Below are 22,072 nucleotides of genomic sequence, written 5' to 3' on the forward strand. Positions count from 1 at the left end.
TTTTTTTATCTCTTTTATTTAAGAAACATTTATTTCTATGCATAAATATAGCTCCGAAAACTACACAAAGTGTATACCAGCTATTCCTGCCCAGGATACTGTGGATCTCTAGGGTTCTTCCAGAAATTGCCTTGAGTTGTTACAGATTGGCCTTTCATTGGATGGTGCCGACCTAGTTAAAAAATCTGACACAACTTGGCTGAACCAATGGCATGATGACAATGATCTCTTAAACTGTCTGTAAAGATGGAATTATGATCCACCACTTGGTTCACTCAATGACCACCAATATAAGTTGCATCCTTCCCACTGACACCCAATTATTATTTTTTACATGGGTTCCCTAGAACTTGAAAATTATTTCAAGGGTTCCTCGGGGTTAAAAAGGATAGGAAACATTGGTCTACACTACCCTACTGACATTGGGCATGTATCAAGAAAAAGCCAACAACTTGTTATAGTAAAATACAACACTACCTTCTGTAAACAGATCATTGTATGTCATTGGTTTTACCACAGCTGCAGTTATTCCCCACCGGTGACCTGCTAATGACTGTTTCTTGGTGTGGAAGTGGCCATCTTGGTAGAGGCATTGATTTGCTTTGTGCCAGACCATAGAACTCATGAAGCCAAGGCAGGGAGATCCTTGCACTCCAGATCCAGCTGGAGTTTTTCCAACCTGGTGACCTAATAATGACTGTGTTTCTGTGTGGAAGTGGCCATCATAGTAGATGAAGGGCTTTTATTTATGCGAGACCACCCCCCAATGACTGTTTAGGGACCAATCATAAAGCAGCAGGAGAAGTAGAGAAAACCAGGATGCACAGAAAAGATGAAGCTGAAGTAGGCAGATCCCTGTACTCCAAATCCAGCTGGTGTTTTTACCTACCAGTAACCTAATAATGACTATGTCTCAGTATAGAAGTGGCCATCTTGGTGGATGCAGAGCTTTGCTTTATGCTAGCCTCACTCCTAATGCTTGGTTAGGGAGTATTCATAAAGCAGCAGGGGGAAATATAGATTGCCCAGATCCATACAATGAATGAAATAGAATTAGGGAGATCCGTGTACTCCAGATTCAGCTGGTGTTTCCCCCCCTGGTGGTCTACTAATGACTGCGTGTTGAAGTTTCCATCTTGGTAGATGCAGGGCTTTGCTTTATGCCAGACCCACCCCTAATGACTGGTTAGAGACCAATTATAAAGCAGCAGTGGAAGTATAGAAAGCCCGGATCCACAGAAGCAGAAACAGGGAGATCCTTGTACTTCAGATCTTCAGGTACAGCTTCCTCTCCAGCAAGGAGAACCATAAGCATAGTAGTGACCAAGTTTCAATTGATTGAAGATTGGAGAAGAAAGACTATCAATGGTGAACCTGGGTTCACCTCTCAAAGATTTTCTCCAGTCTTAGAGAACTTTATTATCTCAGGACAGTAGTATCTGAAGGTAAGGGTTGTTGGTGATTCTTATGTAACCACCAAGCCCTAATCTGCTGCCTAAGTTTCCTCCTGGATGACCCAGGTCTGCTTACAACAGTCATCTTTTTGGTCCATTTACATTTCAAGTTAGGTCACCAGTGGGGAGTCAAAGACAACCAAATTGCTAAAAGTCCTCCAACCTTCTGCTCTGATTGGCTGGACCAAAATCTCACTCATTGCTGCTCACTTACTAACAATCAAGGCTCTGTAGTTTAGCCATAGGCAAGAGGTAAAGTGGAGTTTGCATTATTGGCTCATTGCCTAGCACTGTAGCCACTGCAGCGCTGGGTCCCAGGTTCAAATCTGGGCCAGGACACTATCTGCAAGGAGTTTGTATGTTTTCCTCATGTTTGCATGGGTTTCCTCTGTGTACTCCATTTTCCTTCTACATCCCAAAAATGTGCAGTTAGGTTATCGGCCTTTACAAAAATTGCCTATTGACTGGTAATGACAAATGACTATGGTAGGGACATTAGATTATGAGGTCCATTGAGAGACAGCTAGTCACATGACTATGGACTTTGTACAGCACTGCATAATATGTCGGCACTATATAAATACAAGGTAATATATTAATGTTTGTGCAGTTTGTGGGATGTTGCCAATGGTAGCTCTGCTTAAAAATGTTGCAGCTTCTACCCAAGTACCCCGACACTGGTATTGGAATGGGTAAAGTAATTTGAATATGAAATGCTACCATATTCGGTATCAGAATATAATAACGGCCCATTAATGTAAACTCTGTTCAAAAACATTTCTAGCATCTACAAATATTTCTGTCTGTAATGTTTTGTCTAGCAGGCAAGGATGCAGGAATCTGACTTTGTAATGATTTAGGGAGAAAGAAAAGCCTTTGTGACCTAACAATTCATACACAAATAATGCCATCATTCAGTTAATCACATATGCAAAAGTGGGGATCATGGGTAAAAAAAGAGTCAGATACTGCTTTGAAGTGATTTGAACATCAATTTAAAATAATTACAACACAGCAATTTATTTTAGATCACCAACATATAAGAATTGATCAGCAGTATTTATAAATCTGATGGTATGAAAATAAAGAATAATTTTGAAAACTGTGAAGTTGCCACTTCTTTATAAAGTCACCTTTGTGTTATAGAAGAGAAAAAGACATTCAATATATTTTATGACCACTAGGTGGCAGTGGAATAACTCATTACATTTTTTTAAAATCATACTTGTTTTCTTTCCAACATAAAAAATAACTTCAAAAAAATATTTTTTTTAATTAAATAATACAGATGCTGATGCTATTAGCAGATTTAGTAGAAATTATGTTTTTTTTGCAACACATTTACATTGTAAATGTGTGTATTGTTTAAGTATAAAAAGTGTATTGTGCTTGGTAGAGCAAAATAAAAAAATGTAGACAAAAAAAAAAAAAAAATATTACAAAAAAAAGGAAAAGGGAAGAAAGAAACATATAGTCAAATTACTTGAACTACTCTAACACAATGCCCCTGATTCATCATTGAAATCCGCGATCGCGGGAAGCGCGATAATACGCGCGACCCGCGATCGCGGATTACCGCGGTCCGGGACTCGAGTGCGCGCATCCACTCGCATTTGGAGAAGAAAGACTATCAATGGTGAACCTGGGTTCACCTCTCAAAGATTTTCTCCAGTCTTAGAGAACTTTATTATCTCAGGACAGTAGTATCCGAAGGTAAGGGTTGTTGGTGCTTCCTATTCTCCTGCCTAAGTTTCCTCCTGGATGACCCAGGTCTGCTTACAACAGTCATCTTTTTGGTCCATTTTACATTTCAAATTAGGTCACCAGTGGGGAGTCAAAGATAACCAAATTGCTAAAAGTCCTCCAACCATCTGCTCTGATTGGCTGGACCAAAATATTACTCATTGCTGCTCCCTTACTAACAATCAAGGCTCTGTAGTTTAGTAATGGGCAAGAGGTAAAGTGGAGTTTGCATTATTGGTTCAGTGGTTAGCACTGTGGCCATTGCAGCGCTGGGTCCCAAATCTGGGCCAGGACACTATCTGCAATGAGTTTGTATGTTTTTCTCATGTTTTCATGGGTTTCCTCTGAGTACTCCATTTTCCTTCTACATCCTAAAAATGTGCAGTTAGGTTATTGGCCTTAACAAAAACTGCCTATTGACTGGTAATGACAAATGACTATGGAAGGGACATTAGATTATGAGGTCCATTGAGGGACAGCTAGTCACATGACTATGGACTTTGTACAGCGCTGCATAATATGTCAGCACTATATAAATACAAGTTAATAATAATAATGTTTGTGCAGTTTGTGAGATGTTGACAATGGTAGCACTGCTTTGACCAAGATAAAAAAAATGTTGCAGCTTCTACCCAAGTACCCCGACACTGTTATTGGAATGGGTAAAGTAATTTGAATATGAAATGCTATCGTATTCGGTATCAGAATATAATATTAGCCCGTTAATGTAAACTCTGTTCAAAAACATTTCTAGCATCTAAAAATATTTCTGCCTGTAATGTATTGTCTAGCAGGCAAGGATGCAGGAATCTGACTTTGTAATGATTTAGGGAGAAGGTAAAGCCTTTGTGACCTATCAATTCATACACAAATAATGCCATCTTTCAGTATCTCACATGTGCAAAAGTGGGGATCATGGGTAAAAAAAGAGTCAGTTACTCCATTGAAGTGATTTGAACATCAATTTAAAATAATTACAATACAGCAAATTATTCCAGATCACCAACATATAAGAATTGATCAGCATTATTTATAAATCTGATGTTATGAAATAAAACTTCTTTTTAAAAACTGTGAAGTTGCCACTTCTTTATGTTATAAAAGGGAAAAAGACATTCAATATATTTTATGACCACTAGGTGGCAGTGGAATAACCCATTACATTTTTTAAATCATATATTTGTTTTCTTTACAATATAGAAATAACTTAAAAAAATATTTTTTTTAATCAAATAATACAGATGCTGATGCTATTGGCAGAATTAGTGGAAATTAGGGCTTTATTTGCAACAAATTTACATTGTAAATGTGTGTATTGTATAAGTGTAAAAAGTGTTTTGTGCTTGGTAGAGCAAAATAAAAAAATGTAAAAAAAAAAAACATCTAATCAATTTACTTGAACTACTCTAACACAATTAATGAAAACAGAAATGTTTTGCTTGTGTTGAATTTGAAGTGTATTTTGTTATTTTATCACTAGAGGGAGCCAGAGTACGTATAATGCATATATTTAGATTCTGTGTTCTAGTGCTGTGTTTATTGACTGCATGGTTTGCTGTGTGTTGAGTGCATCATACATTTACCTTTGAATTGCATTTTATATCATTACATCCTAAAACAACCTACAAGAGAACATCATTTTTTTTGCCAAAACACTACAGGCAGAAAAAGCAAAAACAAGTGACTACCTATCTAATACACTATTATTTGAAACAAATTCAACTTTTAAAACTGGTTTAAGTATCTGAAAATTGGTAATGTGTTTAGAATTGGGATCCCATTGCCCATAGCTTGCAATTGGCTCTTATTTAAAAAAAAAGTTGTCTTTTTATACCTAGAATGTAGAATTAAATTATTGTAAAATAACAACATAGTCAAGTGGTTTAATATTTGTTTGCCTAAAAACATGTCAGGGCACAAAGCCCTCCCTAACTATAGCTTTATAACTATTTATAAGGAAATAGAGTCAGACCATAAATATCTTTTTTGGTCACTAGGTGGCAGTGCAACATTAAGGTTAAAAATGTGACACTAATATTTTTTTGTCTAAATAAACAATTTTATATTTCTTTTTTCTAAATGTTGGAAAATACAGACATTGATGCTATTTATTAACACATTTTTTATTTGGAAATATTAACAATGGAAGAAAGACAGATTCTAGTTACAACATTTTTATTGTTAGCCTACGTGGATTTATTATTTGTGTAATCGGGTCTGTTCAGGAACAAAGTACAAACTCCTATGCGTATGAATAGGAGGTATTGTATTTGTGTGCAGGACTATGTGCCGTAGTCCGTCCATATATACAGTTTTCTCTTAGCATCCTTTCAAAGTTCCACAAATGCCTGCTTGCACTACATTTGATTGCAAAGGTTGCAGGGGGTGTGGCTACCAGCATTGTCTGCACTGATTTACAAACTTGCACACTGTCAATAGGAACCTGGCCCCACCCCACCCCGCCCACTGCTTTCTGATTCGGCAGCTTTGATATCCTCCCACTTTGATCTGCAGTGTCCGGGAGGGGTGGTGTATGAGACACCAATGAAGGATTTGGCACAGTCAGTAAAGGTAAGGAAAGACCATGAGTCTTGTTCATTATATAGTTGGGATTTGATACTCCTTTAGGGCTGTCATTTAGGACATCACAGGGTGGACCTTGACTTCTTTAATTTGGCCACCGAACAAAACCAGAAAAGTTAAACTTTCAGAAGTTCTTTAACCCCTTAGATTGTAAGCTCTTTTTAGCAGAATCCTCTCCCCCTCCTGTGTTATTGGGCCTGATTTATTAAAGCTCTCCAAGGCTGGCGAGTGAAGGGAGGAACTAGTAGAAGCAGATCCTTTCAGCGAGGATACACTTTCATCAGCAAAGCTGGGTAATCCAGCAAACCTGGAATGGATTTCTTCTAAATCATTTGCTAGCAAATGTTTTCAATCCAGGACCAGATTAATTCCAGGTTTGCTGTATCACCCAGCTTAACTGATAAAAGTGTATCCTCTCCAGCTTTATTAAATCAGGTCCATTGTTTGTATCTGTTCATCATTTGCAACCCCTATTTAATGTACGACACTACGTAATATGTTGGCGCTATTAACAATAATATTTATTAATAATAATAATTTCAATTTTGGACTATATAAAATAGAACAAAGGATGTCTCATACCTGGAAATTTCAGACTCGGGAAGAAGGCCTCCGTGGAAATGAGGATAAGGAGATGTAAGTAGGAAGCTTTTATCACATTCTACAGGAGAATATTGTCTGGGAGACGAAGGTTTGTCACCTAGTTTATTTACAGTGCTGTAAACCGGCTCCGGAGACCTAGAAGACAACAGAAGCGGAAAACAAAATCAATATGTATGCTCCAATAATCGGGCAATCTGCTGTTTTAGGATTCACACGTAACTTTTGTGTCTTTACCACATTTATAACGCTACGCCCTTTACAAAAAGCAAATGCAGCAGCCCATTGCAAACAGCTAGAAACAGCATTCAATTGATATAATTGCACAAATAGTTCCCATAGTTTATAATATTTACACCTTTAATTAGCCTGTCCCAATTTTTTGACCATCAGGGAACCCTTGAAATAACGATCCGGTCTCAGGGAACCCCTGCCGATGTTTATGATATGCCAAGTTCATGGTACGTTCACTTGGTGGTCAATGGTTGAGAAGCACGCTTTAGAATATTGAGGTTATCCTTAGTGTGTGCATATACTATATATAATGTTTTATATTGGAATCTTTAGGAATTCTTTGTATTCATAGATGCTCACTTGGCTGCCAACTTACTGAATTCCCTTTTTTTTAATTTCTTTTTCCTTTTACACATACTGTATGTTCCTATGTTATCTTTTCATAATTGTCTCCTTTGTGGACTAGAAGCGAGTGTTCAGTTATTTCCATAAAAATCATTTTTCCCATATTAGTATATTGCTATAACCTTGAACCATATTACAAGTTTACAAAACCACCAGCCATTCCCAGGCACTGTAAAGAAACAACAATGGCTGAGATGGATGCATTGACACACATGATAAAACCATGGCTGAAGGAGGGAAACAAAGCTATGCACACACCACATTTTAATACATTTGATAAAAATGGAGGAGTCCAATGATGTACAATAGTTAAAACATCGTAATGTCAGTCAAATATCTTTTAATTCAATCTGAAGTCCTGAGCCTCTCTTTTCCCAAGTGTGGGTGCCGGAAACATACTTTCCCTAGTACAATACACACTTTCTCCATACAAACATTGACAAACCCTCACCCACATTATTTAAATGAATCATTTTACTTTTTTCAGTGCAAAAAAAATACATAATAATAATAATATAAATCAAACATTTGGAGAGTAATAATAAGATGAAGGACAAAAAAAGGTTCTTTGACCCATTTCTTCACTTGAACACTTTTAAATGTCAATCCAACCTCAGATGTTAATGTTATAACCCTATGTTTATGGATGTGGCCCCCCAGACCTCATTCTCTGGGCCTCAGGGCCATATCTAGGTATAAGCAGCAGAGGCAATCATTTAGGCTGCCATCTAGTAGTGGATACCATCTTAGCCACACTCACCAAAATGCCTGCACCCCATCATAGGAGCCAATGTTCCCCCATCTTCCCACCATATGCCCAGCATCCCCAAGGAATCATACCCCCAGCTACCTGTTCCAGCACCAGCTTATTACCATGTGAGGTCCAATCATGGCATTTATAATGTGATATAAGTGACTGAAACCAGAGTTGTAAAGTGAAACTCTTTCATGGTTATTCAATTTTTTTTAATATTTCAATCTGAACCAACATGATGACAATTCTTTTGGAACTCAAGAATCTTCCCAATTCAGTTTAATCCCCAGTCCAGACATTGGCGCATCTCCAATCAATGCCAAACCTTGCCATACATAGAGACATCTTAAAGCAGTCTGGCATATGTCCAACATTGCCAACTCTTCACTTTGGAACTACTGACTTTATTTAATATCAAACTTTTAATTCTGAAGAGTAATAAATCAAAATAGCCAATTATAATATTCTATGCTGGAGTCAGACTGGAACAAAATAGATTCTGATTGCTTGCTACAAATAAATACGCCTTAAAAAGAAATTTAACAAGATTGTTAGATTGTTTCCTAACTGTACCCCCATTGGCCCATTTGGTAATGCCTACTCTGGCTATATATTTACCAAACACATAGGGATATTTAATATATATTTTTTCAAAGTACTTTTGTTGCTCAGAATTTTTCTACTCCTAATTTTGTTTTTATCACACTTCACATTGCCGGCTCTACATTTTTTATCTTTACTGTATTTTTTTTTGCATATACATACAAGTCCACATAGTACAAGAAAGACACAGTTACTTTTTTTTAGCAAAATAGGACAAAAGTATAATGAAACTAAATAAAATAAAATAACCACTGTAAATAACTGGGAGAGGTTATGGCTTTCCTAAAGTAGCGGTTGCCAACTGATAAAAATTGAGAAAATGAGAACATTTTGGTGGTCTGTGGCTCTGTCCCCCATATGGACACAACCCACCCACTCTCTCATTACAGGCTCAGACGTGCTTTGCTAAACATCCTGGGGGGACAATAGTGAAGGGCTGTGGACAAAACTTTTGTTGCGTCCCGGAATTTAGCAAACAGGTCTGAGACTGCGATGGGAGAGTGGGGGGTTCTGGCATCATGACGTCACTCTGGGGGAAATTTCTTTCCCTTTTATTGACACACGGCACCCCGCGCATGCGTGGTCCACATTCGGTGAACTTAGTGGTCTGTGAGGTCGGAAAGGTTGTTGGCCACTGCCCTTAGGCACATCTTTGATAATCGCCTGAGACTAATGTAAAGTCCCCGATGTCCCGCCATGGCAGAGAGATGATGACTGATCATCTGCTCCTATAGAGGGTGCGGCAGGGTGCAGCCCACTCATCCTCCCCTCTCTATGGAACATAAGGGCGCTGTGTGTACAGCAATCGTTAATTCATCTATCAATGGAAACCACAAAAGATTGTTTCCACTGATGATTCTCTGATGTCCATCAGACCTCTGTATGGGGCATAACTGATGGACAGAAGAACAAAGAACTAACACTATTGAATGTGGACTATAAAAGTGGCCATTCCCTGGAACTTCCAATACATTGGATACAGTGGGGCTGAATTACAGGCTGTTTGCTTACCATGATGAATTATCACCTTGCAGGGATAATTCACTTAGCTTAGTGAATGTAGTAATAGTTTACAATACCCAATCACATGCAAAAAAAAACTTAAAGAGTTTTTCCTTGCACATGATTGGAGGGTTGAGCTACATTTCATTTACCGTAGTAAATCATCCCCGGTATCAATTTGCACAATTCAGCATTAAACTTATGGAATTCTCATAATTTCATTCTTATGATGGAACTTTGAAAACTTCCAGGATATAGAGTGTGAGAGAGAACTGTGGTTGTCTCCAGGAGGAAATGGTTAATTGAAAATGCATTACAGTGTTCAATCTGGAATTGACTTTTTGCCTAATCTAGAGAGTGCATAAATCAAGCTCCAGCAGAGAATATCGACCAGGATGACATTTTGTATCATCAGAGGATAAAACAAGTGGTCGGAACGCTCCTCTTAAAAGTCCTTCTTGTTCAACGCTGAGAAAGGAATTTCAGATGTGTTTAGGAAGTAGAAGAAATGACTATTTGCTACATTGTAATAAAATTGTATTTATACAGCAAATATATAAAGTCACACATTTACAGTGCATATGAACCCTTATTTGCACCATTGTCTGTTTATTTATTATTGGAGGAGATTTGGTATAGCTTTTTAATAAGTTTAATACAATCCATTTCTGTCCTGGGTCCTGAGCACTTGCCGGTGTTATCTCATACACTTTTATCAGCCCTAAGTCATTCTCCTCTGTGATTACAGAACTTTCTCTTCCTTTATTAGGAAATTTATGTTGTATATGTTCAGTATTTCCAAAACTACTCCTTTCTTTGGGTGACAACATTGCTCCTGGATAGGTAAATGGGTATGGCCAGCCTTAGGAAGAAGGTTTCTGTGTACAGGTGTACTACTGGTACAACCCATATCCCTACACCTGATACCCACACCTGGTGTCCAGTTTTATAAAAAAAAATAAGAGACCTGGGCAAATATGAAGGGGGGTCCCAAATGCACACCATTTCAACTCCCTAAGGGGAGGCAGCCCATATCCTGAGAGGTGGTGAAGGCAGCTGTCATCACATACACAACAATGGTTGACATACAGTGTGTAAGGCCCTGGTTCAGTAACAGCCCTCATCAGACACCAGTCCCGCAATCTAGCTTCCCACTTTTTACCCCCACTCAGCCTTAGGGGGCTAGTTGGGCATTCCAATCACACAGCTGCCCTCAGACTTCTGTGTGCAAAGGATGGTGTCTGGGGAAGGACTGACAGAGGGCCAGGAGGCCACAGATAACACAATACCGAAGAGTCTAGAAAACGGAGCAAGAGGTCATACACAGGTAATTAGTTCACCAGACGAAGTATCCAGGTGAAAAGACAAAACAGAGTTGGGGTCAAAGCAAAGATTGGTCCAGGCAGCATACAATCTCATGAGGGTACAGACAGGCAACTACAGTCAATCCAACAAATAAAAACATCAGGAAGTTAGCCCAGATTAACACTACAAAAGACAACTGGTGACTGTGAGCAGAAAGGCTATAATGTCCTAGCAGCCAATGGTAGGGCTGGAAAGCCGGGGACTGATTTGCTCCTAAAATCCCCTCCAGAGTTTGTGCTGGGGATGCTGAGAAAATACATCTCAGGCTGCACGGCTAAAGGGAAGCCGGGGATGCTGCAAGCTGATTGGTCTCCTTGCTGCTCCGAGTGACACCGCCAGACAGAAAAAACAGGGCATGATATACAAAGTTATTCAAAATTCTTATAAGATGCTATTTCACACAGCGAGTATTGTTGTGAATACAGCTTTGAATAATGTAAGGTCGTATCAGTTAAGAAATTAGATAATTACAATAATAACATTTAGGCATTAATACAAAATAATATAGCGCATACAAATACATATTCATCATGTGGTTTTGATTTTCATTGTTTACATTAAAAGTGTTCTTCAGCTGTACACATAGACTGCATGGACCTCCCTGCTTCCTACTTTTACATCCATCATAGTTTACACTTTTCCGTTTTCCACCTTTAGACTACAGATCACCTCCCCCCTTTGTTGTGGAGATGAGGAGAGAGTGAGGTGTTCTATATTTCAATTTGAGAAAACAAGGCAACACTGCTTGAGATTTCATTGTAGCAGAGCACTGTCCGCGTGTCATACTGATCCTCTGTGATTGAAAGAAACCGAAATCCAATGGATTAAAGAATTGAGCCCATAAAAATGAAAATGAAAGGACTAGCTGACCATAGATGTCCTCAAGCCAGGAAATGAGGCAGGGAGCAATGGGTCAAATTTATAAAAGCTCTGCAAGCCTGGAGAAGATAGACTAACATGGGAGAACCTGGGTGATCCAGTAAACCTAATATTGATATGCACAAGGAGTGAAACCATTTGCCAAATAATAGAAAATGATTTTATGAAATCCATTCTAGGTTTGTTGGATCATCAATGTTCTCCTGTGATAGTCTATTATCTCCAGTCTTGGAGAGCTTTATTAAATCAGGCCCACTGACACTGATATATTCTGGAGATTTTGTCATCAATTACCTGGGTCATTATTAATAATACTTCTGCATAATAGATTGCATTTAATTTTTATCTTATCTTGTTATTATTAACCTTAAACCTCTGAAATCTTTTTTCTTAATGTATTATTTTTATCAGCATTTTTGGTGATATTTGTCCTGTACTCATTTAGTTTGTCCCTCCCTTTATTTACTTTTTAGTTGCCCATATTTAAAATCTTTATTTTTAATATATCCCTTATATAACACAGCTTTTTGTTTTGTTTTTTTTTTGTTGTTATTTAGGGTATTTTAGGTCTGCTGAATCCAGAAATGACTTGAGGTCCATTGAATTGGCTCTATTTCTTGTGATAAAGGAATCAGAATAGACAATTTTACCAACAACAAATGTTAACCTAGCATATTATCAATCTTTATTTACACCGATGTTTTGCATTTTATATATTAAATGTAAAATTATTTTCATGAAACTTTCATTTGCCTTCTTTTAATTCATACATTGTCTTATTTTACAGAATTTTGTGCAGAAATTCTTCAAGAAGAAGTTGTTTAAATGACCCTAATATATTTTGCTACATTTGTGGTGAATATTCTCAGCAAAAACAGTGAAACAAGCATATCTTGCATATTTTGGTATTAAACTGGGGGACCAAGATAAGTATTATGCTCCCTATATGGAATGCAAAACTTGTGTAGAGTGTCTACGTCAGTGGAAAACTGAAAAGTTTGAAATATGGTGTACCTATGGTATGGCGAGAGCCCAAAAATCATCATAATGATCGTTATTTTTGTGCTGTGAATGTAAAAGGTTTCAATCATTACAAGAATAACAAGTGGGAGTACGGTGATTTAGAATCAGCAAGACGACCTGTGCCGCATGGTGCTGATCTTCCCATACCAGTGTTCAGTCCCTGATATTCCTGGATCCGACATGGTCGTGTAATGGGAGTGTAATCCAGGAGTTAGCAGCGGAAGTCAATATGAAAGAAGTGTTTAATCAAACCAGCAGCTCTCCCAAGAAGAGTTCAATGATTTAATACGTGACGTAAGTCTGTCAAAACAAGCATCTGAACTTTTAGCATCCAGGCTAAAAGAAAAGAACTGTCTGGGACCGGAAGTTAAATTAACGGTTTATAGGACAAGAGAGGGGACACTCCGACCATATTTCAGTGAAGATGGAGACTATGGCCCTGATTTATTAAAGCTCTCTAAGGCAGGAGAGAATACACTTTGATCAGTGAAGATGGGTGATCCAACAAACCTGGAATGGATCTGGTACATGATTCAAAACGTTTGCTAGCAAATAGTAAATTATTTTAGGAAATCTATTCCAGGTTTTCTGGAATACCCAGCTTCACTGAAGAAAGTGTATTCACTCCAGTCCTGGAGAGCTTTAGTAAATAAGGGCCTTTGTATACTGTTGTAACATCCCCGGACTACTAGCCAACATGGGAGTACCAGAATACCGAGCAGAAGACTGGCTGCTTTTCCTCTTTGAAGTTTGAAATCTGTTTTTCTGCATAATGGCAACTGCTATGCATCATCTCCAATTGGTCACTCAACAAAACTTAAAGAATATGAAAATATCCAAATGGTCTTACAAAAGCTTTTCTATCGTGAACACCAATGGTCCATATGTGTTGATATAAAAATGGTGAACTTCCTACTTGGACAGCAAAGTGGATACACAAAGTACAGATGTTTCATCGGCTTGTGGGATAGAAGAGCAAAGCAGGATCACTGGAAAAAAGTGACATGGCCTCCAAGGGAAAACATGAAGAAAGGTGCAGCGAACATCATTACCGAGCCAATGGTGACAAAGAAAAAATCATTCTCCCTCCACTACACATAAAGTTGGGATTAATGAAGCAATTTGTTAGAGCTCTGAACAAGGACGGTGATTGCTTCAAATACATTTGTAGATTCCTCCCTGGACTGAGCACTGAAAAATGAAAATCAGGAATCTTTGATGGACCCCAGATTCAGAAACTGATAAATGATTCAAATTTCATGTTCCATGACTGATACTGTAGCTTCTGCCTGGCACAGCTACGTCATGGTTGTCAGAAACTTTTTGGGTAACCATAAAGCACAAAATTATGAAGAACGGGTACAAAACTTACTCTTAAACCTTAAAAATTTGGGCTCTACTATGAGCATAAAGGTACACTATCTCTATAGCCATTTGCAAAGATTTCCATCAAGATAAAGAGGTGATGGAAGAAAGGTATCGGGGCAGATAGGATAGACACATGATGGCAGACTACTGCTGGAGCCTTCAACGTGATTGTCCTCATCATCAGCATAAAATGAAATCATAGAAATGGGGTTTGTCAATGATTTCTTTGTGATTAGTTCTGTAATTATACTGAAAATAGAATATATTGACATTAAGTATTTCAAAAATTACATTTTGTACATGTAGGCATACGTAGTTTAATTTTGATTAATTTTCATGTTTTATTAGTTTTCTATGAGGTTATTATTGAGGTCATTATTTAAAAAGCTAGAGCCAATCTAGCAAAACCTCTACCATATTTAGAAGCTGAGCATCAAACATAACCTACAATGATTTTAATCTGTTTGGCAAGAAAATGTTTGTTGACCAGTGTAATATATCAATTATTGAATTTGCAATCTGGTACATAACAAGGCTTCATGCATTCATATAATTTTTTATTTATGTCAATTTATTGTATATTTAGCATCTCTTACATTTAGTGGATTACACAAAAACCCGAAACTACCCATGGAGATTACATTTTCAGCACTCCTATATTATACATGTGTCAGAAGACTTTCTGCATGGACTTTGTATCATTCCTGCGATTTTTTTCTTGTGTGTTTGTATTTCCGGCCCACAATTTTATAACAGCAGGGGGTTATGACCACCCTATATAAATATAAACATGGTCCATATAGAGGTCTCATCAAAATTATTCACTTTAAGGTCATTGCAAAGGACAAGGGGGCGTCTGGAGAAAAGAAGTTCAATGTCTGCATAAGGAAGGGATTCTTCACAGTAAGGTCTCTGAAAATGTGGAATCGGCTCTCTCAGGAAGTAGTTTTAGCAAGTTCTTTAGATTGCTGGCTAATTTTCTAGAAGAACAGAATTTAACAGAGTATTAAAGTTTTAGAGGAATGACAGGTAACATCTGATTGACTCATGGGATCAGGAAGGATTTTATTCCACTGTTGGAATAATTAGAACTATGCTTTATACAGTTTTTTTGCCTTCCTCTGGATTAAATATGCAGATATGGTTTTATCTGGAATATGCTGGTTTATAGTATGTACATTTTCCTAGTGACTGAACTTGACAGATTTGTGTCTTTCACCTGATTAACTATCGCTTGCATCCAAATTGGTCGTAGTGCTTCAGTATATGTGTGTAGGACTATGTAGGGACTATGAAGTTATTTTTTTTTTTTGCTGCAGAATTTTAATACTTACAGGTCCTGTTCCTCACCTGCCTATGAATAGAAACAAAATAGAAATGCCTATGAATAGAAATAATTGAAATGAAAAAAGCAGCAGATGAGCTGAGTGATGGTGAAATTGCCTCCTGGTCCCCCCTGCTTCCTTCACAGCACGAATGATTGGCACGTTGTGCTGCCTATACCTCCCACAGTCTAAGCTCTAATGTGCAGGTACTGCAAGTGGCTGATGCTATATTCAGGTATTTACAATGATTGCAATAACAATTAAACAAAGAAAGTAAAATAAACCCTTCTAGGGTTCAATACATGTTTTTTTTACTATAAGTTGGATTGTGATGATATGTCCTGTCCTCAATTACTCCTGAGGAAGCGGTAATGGATGATCCGCAAAACGCGTCGAGTTTTGGAGCTTAAGAACTTACATTTGAAAAAACTGTATCTGTGTTCATCCAATAGATGAAAATCAAGGTAATTTTTTTTAATAATAAAACTATGTTTTAAAAATTGTGTCCTATAATCCTGTGTATGCCTTATATGCCTTGAAAATCCTTGAAAATATGCATTAAAATTAAATGTAATAACGTTTTCACAAAACATGCTGCATATTAATATATGTCTTACATATATGGAGTCCAGCTTTATAATTAAAAATCTCAAAAGTTGAGAATAAGGGTTCAGTGTTCTCATTAAAGCACTGTCAGTGCTGATAAAAAAAGGAATGTTTAATACCGATCACCTGCAAAAAAACCTGCCAAATATATTGATTTTTTTTATTTTTAATTGTATATAATATGATAAAGTATTTATTATATAATATTTAATATATTTATATAATATATTTATTATATAATATTTATTACACACATATATCTATGTATATATATATATATATATATATATATATATATATATATATATATATATATATATTAAAAATATATTAAAATCTATGAATAAAATAATAATAGGATTTATTATATCTTAATTTTTATTGGCATTTGTATTTATTATTTTATTTCCTGCATTTTTATTTAAAGCCTGAGTTTGAAGTTTGGAGATTAGGAATAAAGAATTCAATTAGCAAAAAAAAAAAAAAATAAATAACCTCTGTGTAAGCAAAATAAGATCAGGTAAAAATATAGACAGAGGATTAGAAAAAAATAGCAATATCTTAATAACTTGACATAGATGAAAAAGTCCTCATCTCACCTGGAACAGATCAGGAACAATCTGTGCAGTACAAGCTTCTCTAATCTCCCAAACTCAAGCAGTGTAGCTACTTCCTCAGCTCTAGCACGGTTTTCTGGACAGCCTGGCTTGTTGCGGAGCGTTAGTCGGTCTCTCAATTATTTAACTTTACCGACTTACTGCACCTGCAAAAATGAAATTGGAATAGTCTTTAATAGATGTGCTCTTTCGTTAATTGTGAAAAAGAGTTTTTTTTAAAGAACAACCTAGAACTTTGTGCATCTATTTAGCCTAAAGGAGCTCTCGAGTATCCTGATTTAGAGTCTTTCAAAAAGCTTAATTACAAAATGATTTTTTTGTTTAATTACGCCTTTAAAATGCTTGCATAATTGGCATTGCTTAACAAAAAAATAAATAAAATTATGCCTAACAGATTGGTGCAAATATTAATGCACAGCACTTAGGTACATCTATTTAATTAAATTGAATAAATTTGAATTTTATTAATATGTTATGTAAATAATTATTGAATAACATTTTACCAAAATAGTCTATAAAAAAAAAGAAAAAAACCTTCTGCTGAAATAATTTTTATAAAGGAATGAAATAGGATTTTACCTTTACCGGGAATCACTTTACCCTTTCATTCTCATGTTCTTCTCCAAATAGCTTCGGCCACAAAATATTCATTGGATTCTAGGTCAAGCAAAGGGGGTCACGATTTCTGGAGCTCTTATCACTGGAATTATTTTTTGGGGCTCTTTTACTAAAGGAGTTATTATATCCATAGCCAGTATTAACTTTATATGAAATAAGAGCATTTTATATTTATAATATTTTATGTTTGAGGTATATTAAACAATATTATTTATTAATAAAATATTTATTTAATATAATATTACATAATTAATAGTTAAATATTAATCAAATATTAATTATAAATAATTCCCCTGCCAATTCGGCTGAAAATTCGCTGACAGCCATTCGAATCCTTTTACATTTCTTGTTTGCCTATTTAAATAATGACTTATTCTGCCACCTAGTGCCTGAAAACCAAAAGTGCACAGCAGTCAAAATAGGAAACATGATTTATTTTAACAAATTAATGGGCAAATTCTGGTCAAATTGACAGTAGAATAATTTATAAACAAATCCTATCATATATAGCATTACATTAATTGATTTTAAAGCTTTTTTCTAAATATTATTTTTTTTTAATTTATTTATTTATTTGCATTATGGTAAGACGTTATTTTGAATATCTAAAGATATTTACAGCTGTTATTCTATATAGAAACAGCTTAATATTTAGGAGGATATTCCTACTTCCACCCCTCCTAGAAATAACTGGAAATCCCTAAATAGCACTGTTTCCCAGCAAGGGTCCTGTGGAACCCGAGGAATTAAGGAGGTAATCTTTTTGGCAATCTATAAGGGTGCCATAATCATCTGAAAGTTATATTAGGGGTTCTTCCATGCCAAAAAGGTTTAGAAATTCTGCTATAGAAGTTGCAAGGCTACTGGTAATATTCGGCTTTCTTCTTGGAAAACCCAGCATGTTGTGAAGGCACCTTGTACATATATATATTGATCCTAAATAAAACCTCAAATTCATGCCCCTGTTTTCACTTATATTTATATATACACTTGACACGATATACTGCAATACAACTTACTATATATTTTACTGAGGATAAACTGTACGTACCTGCCTGATCACTTACACACTATGTCAATTCTTTGTATTATTTTAATATTAGCCTAAAGCACTATATTTTATTTATATTATATATTATATTTTTTTTATTTTTGCTCTGATTATTTTGAACATGTTCATTCTCGTCTCTACTTTCCCCTGAGGAAGCCATACAGCGAAATGCGTCAGGCTCATAGACAACCCTATGTTTGGAATACCTTCTGAGATGATTATAGAACCATAACTGATATAGTCCATCATGCTATCTTTCCATATTTCCTCAGAATGCGATATATTTATTCCAAGTAAAACATTTATGTTGCCATAAAATGCCATCCCTTCTCTTTTTTCCTTTCTTAAGTTATCCACAGGCTTGGCAACCATTATAGTAAAAAGTTGAGGTCCTTTTGAGGTTTTCTAAATACTTGTTTGCTATAGTTAAAACCTTATAGAAATTATTTTAAACATATATTTTTTGTATGAACAGAAATGAAAAAAAATATTACATTTTACATTTACTTAAATACATTTTAAATTTACATTTTTAAATGGCCAGAGAAAAACAAGATAATTAATAATATTAACATAATAATATTATTATAATTGATTACATTTGTTTTAGTCAGTTTAAATAATTTTAAGGAAATACAAGCTAGGATGAAAATGACTTCTTTAGTATTTTGTCCCCTTTGTTATTCTTTTTATTTTATTAAAATAAAAAAATAAAAAAAGAAATGACAAAATCATAGGGGAAGTCAGATTGCATACATGTTAATATGTTTTATGTTTCTTTTAATATTATGCAAATGTGTTGCATTACATTAGAATTTTTTGTACAAACTGTATTCATGAATAGGTATACAGCTGGTATTTGTTGGTTTTTCTGTGAATTGTTTTGTTAAAAATAGATTTTCAGAACCCCAAAAACTTATTGAGATGCTGTAATCGTATAACATGTGTAAAGGGCAAACTATAAAATGTATATAATTTCCATTTAATATACCATATTAAGGTATTTACACTGCTTGCATTAAAATTATTTTATTAATGTATTCACAAAAAAAGCCAGTGAATGTCTTATATATATCGAGTCCAGCTCTACAATATAAAATCTCCTTAAAAGTTAGACAGCATGGCTTTTCTTTTTTGGAACCTTTTTTTGCATTTTTTTTTTTTTTTTGCTATTTTTCTTTTTGCTGTTTGGCTTATTTTATAGCTGTTATATATGCTAACGTATTGATGTTTATTTTTTTTAAGCATAAAAACTTGTGTACCATTTTGAAGCTCAAGTTCCCTGTTAGTAGATATGCAATCAGATGTGGACTGCGCCTTATGTTAAAATGTGATGACTATAGAATAAGAAGTAATATACACCAAATACAATTTACACTAGATATAAAAAAGCTTTCTTGCTTTTTTGCTATTTTTCATTTTTATGGTATGTAGAGTATGTTGCTTATGAGTTTAAATATCACTTTTCAGGTTTTCAAAATTCAAAATTTTGCTAAAAATAAACTTTTAGCTTTAAATTTTGTATAGATTTGTTAAAGTATAATGTTATTTATTTAATTAATTACTGTTTCTGGTAATGTAACCTAAACACCTATTGATTTATTTACAGCATACATATGCCAGAACATAAAAATATAAAATAAAATATACTATACATAAAAACAAATAAGACCGTTTCAGCTGGTCAGTGATAGCTTGCACCTTAACAGCTAGGTTTATGTCCAGCTTACCATCAAAAATGCACTCCAAACAAAAAAAATAGATCACAGCTCAAGTTAGCTGATTATGCAGATTTAGCTGATTATGATCTAAATCTTTATTGTTCCATAATGGGGTGCATATGGGTTGATATAGGTGCATTGACCCAATTTTAAAACAGTAAAAAATAAAGTGATCATTATTATTGTAACTTGTGTTCTGGTCTACTCCGAAGAAAAATGTAGTAAACGCTCACAGTAAAAATACTGGAGAAGATTTAAAAAATTTGGTTTAAGCTGTTTTTTAACTAAGTTAATTATTGCCCTTCAAAAAATGATTTACACAACTTAAATATGGTGGAAATTGAAATTTAAAAGATAACCAATCACATGCAATGACTTGTTGAGAAATATGAATTATGCTTGAACATGATTGGATGGATGATGTAAGCAAAGCATCACCAAATTCACTACGCTAAGTGTATTGTCCCTTAGTGATAACTTGTTTTGCTAAGTGAACAGCATAAACTCTTTTAGTAAATCATTCCCATTGATACACAATCTCACACTAACCCTTGCTCACACAAACAAGCACACATACCCAGTGATAGATGAAAACCTTAGGGCCCATTTATACCCGTACGATTGTTGATGTGTGGTATTCAATATCTAAAGTGTTGTCCATTAATGGGTTAATTCATTTTCATAAGACCCCACATCCCTATGTTCTTTTCTGATACCACAAGGCCACGCATAGTTTTCTTAGGATTGTTTTTGTCCAATATGCACATTGGGGTGATACTAAAAATGAAAGGCAGGACCCTACGACGTTCATGCAGCCAAATAAAATACATATAGTAAAATATGTAAAATATCACGTTTTTTTGTAAATAATGCAGGAATTGTCAATCAATATTAAACAAGAATCTCCTTTATGATATATTAAGGCAAACCCTCTTCATGGGTAGTTTACAAAAGTGTCTTTGAGAAAATATTAACTAATAAATTCAGAATATAATATAAATAAATATAAAATATTTAATAATACAAATATAATAAATAATATAAATATAATAATTGTACTCAACAATTTTAATATGCAACAGTAATGCACAAACACTTTTTTAGACAGAACATTGAATATAAGAATAAAGTGACCGGTCTATATGTTACATGCACAGTTTAAACAATTGTTTAGGTCACTAATATATTGAATCCAGTAGGCTTGATTTAGTAAAGCTCTCCAAGACTGGAGAGGATACACTTTCATCAGTAAACCTGGGTGATCCAGCAAACTTGTAAAGGATCTGGTCCAAAATTGAAAACATTTGCTAACAAAAAGCAAATGACTTCTAAGAAATCCGTTTCAGGATGGCTGAATCACCCAAGATCCAGGACTGGAGTTATTTAATAAATCAGGCCTAATATGGTAACGCGTTTCACGGATAAACCACTTTGTCAGACCAAAGTTTAAATAATTGTTTTCTCAGCAATTTACTGCCATTGAGACCAATGATTGTACATTCATGAAGATAAAATTTGCCTATTAATTCTCTGCCATTCAAGAAAAGGAGGAGATAGTGTGTTCACCCAAAACTACGAAGGACAGCTGTCCTCTGAAAAAAGATCCTAAATAAAATATCAGGGTGCTATAAGCTATTCTTTGAACTTCTGTAAGCTTAGTAGCTCACTCCACCAAACAGGTTAGAAACCAAGGAGGTGACAGATAATGAATGTGTGCTTGCCGCAGACCAGACCTTTTCTTGAATGGCAGAGAAAAATTGGGAAAATCTTCCTTTCATGGATGTACAATCATTGGTCTCAATGACAAACAATTGATGAGGAATCGATTATTTGAACCTTGGTCTGACGAAGCTGTTAATCCGTGAAATGCGTTACCATATTGTGTTCATTATATTATGTGAGCTAATTGTATAACAATGCCAATGCCGATGTAAGATGTACAGTAAGATATGTTCTGTCTGTAAAAATTGTTTATTATCGTTGTATATATATATCAATTTTAAGTTTATTTATTATCTATGTGATCTATCTGTTCTCATATTAACAATTAATATTTGGTCAAAGATACTTTCCCCTAATTACTCATGGGGGAGCCTTCCTTTATATATTATATATATATAT

General features: G+C 35.2%; 1 protein-coding gene across 1 annotated transcript in view; it reads right to left on the minus strand.

Annotated features, from left to right (window-relative positions):
• DLG2 (discs large MAGUK scaffold protein 2) overlaps positions 1 to 22,072 on the minus strand; it is a 767,759-nt gene that overhangs the window by 231,989 nt on the left and 513,698 nt on the right. Inside the window, exon 13 of the mRNA XM_072398627.1 lies at positions 6,363 to 6,518. Coding sequence (XP_072254728.1) covers positions 6,363 to 6,518 — 156 coding nt within the window. The remainder of the gene's footprint in view (positions 1 to 6,362; positions 6,519 to 22,072) is intronic.

Source organism: Pyxicephalus adspersus, chromosome 1, assembly GCF_032062135.1.
Source record: "Pyxicephalus adspersus chromosome 1, UCB_Pads_2.0, whole genome shotgun sequence".
Classification (NCBI taxonomy): Eukaryota; Metazoa; Chordata; class Amphibia; order Anura; family Pyxicephalidae; genus Pyxicephalus; species Pyxicephalus adspersus.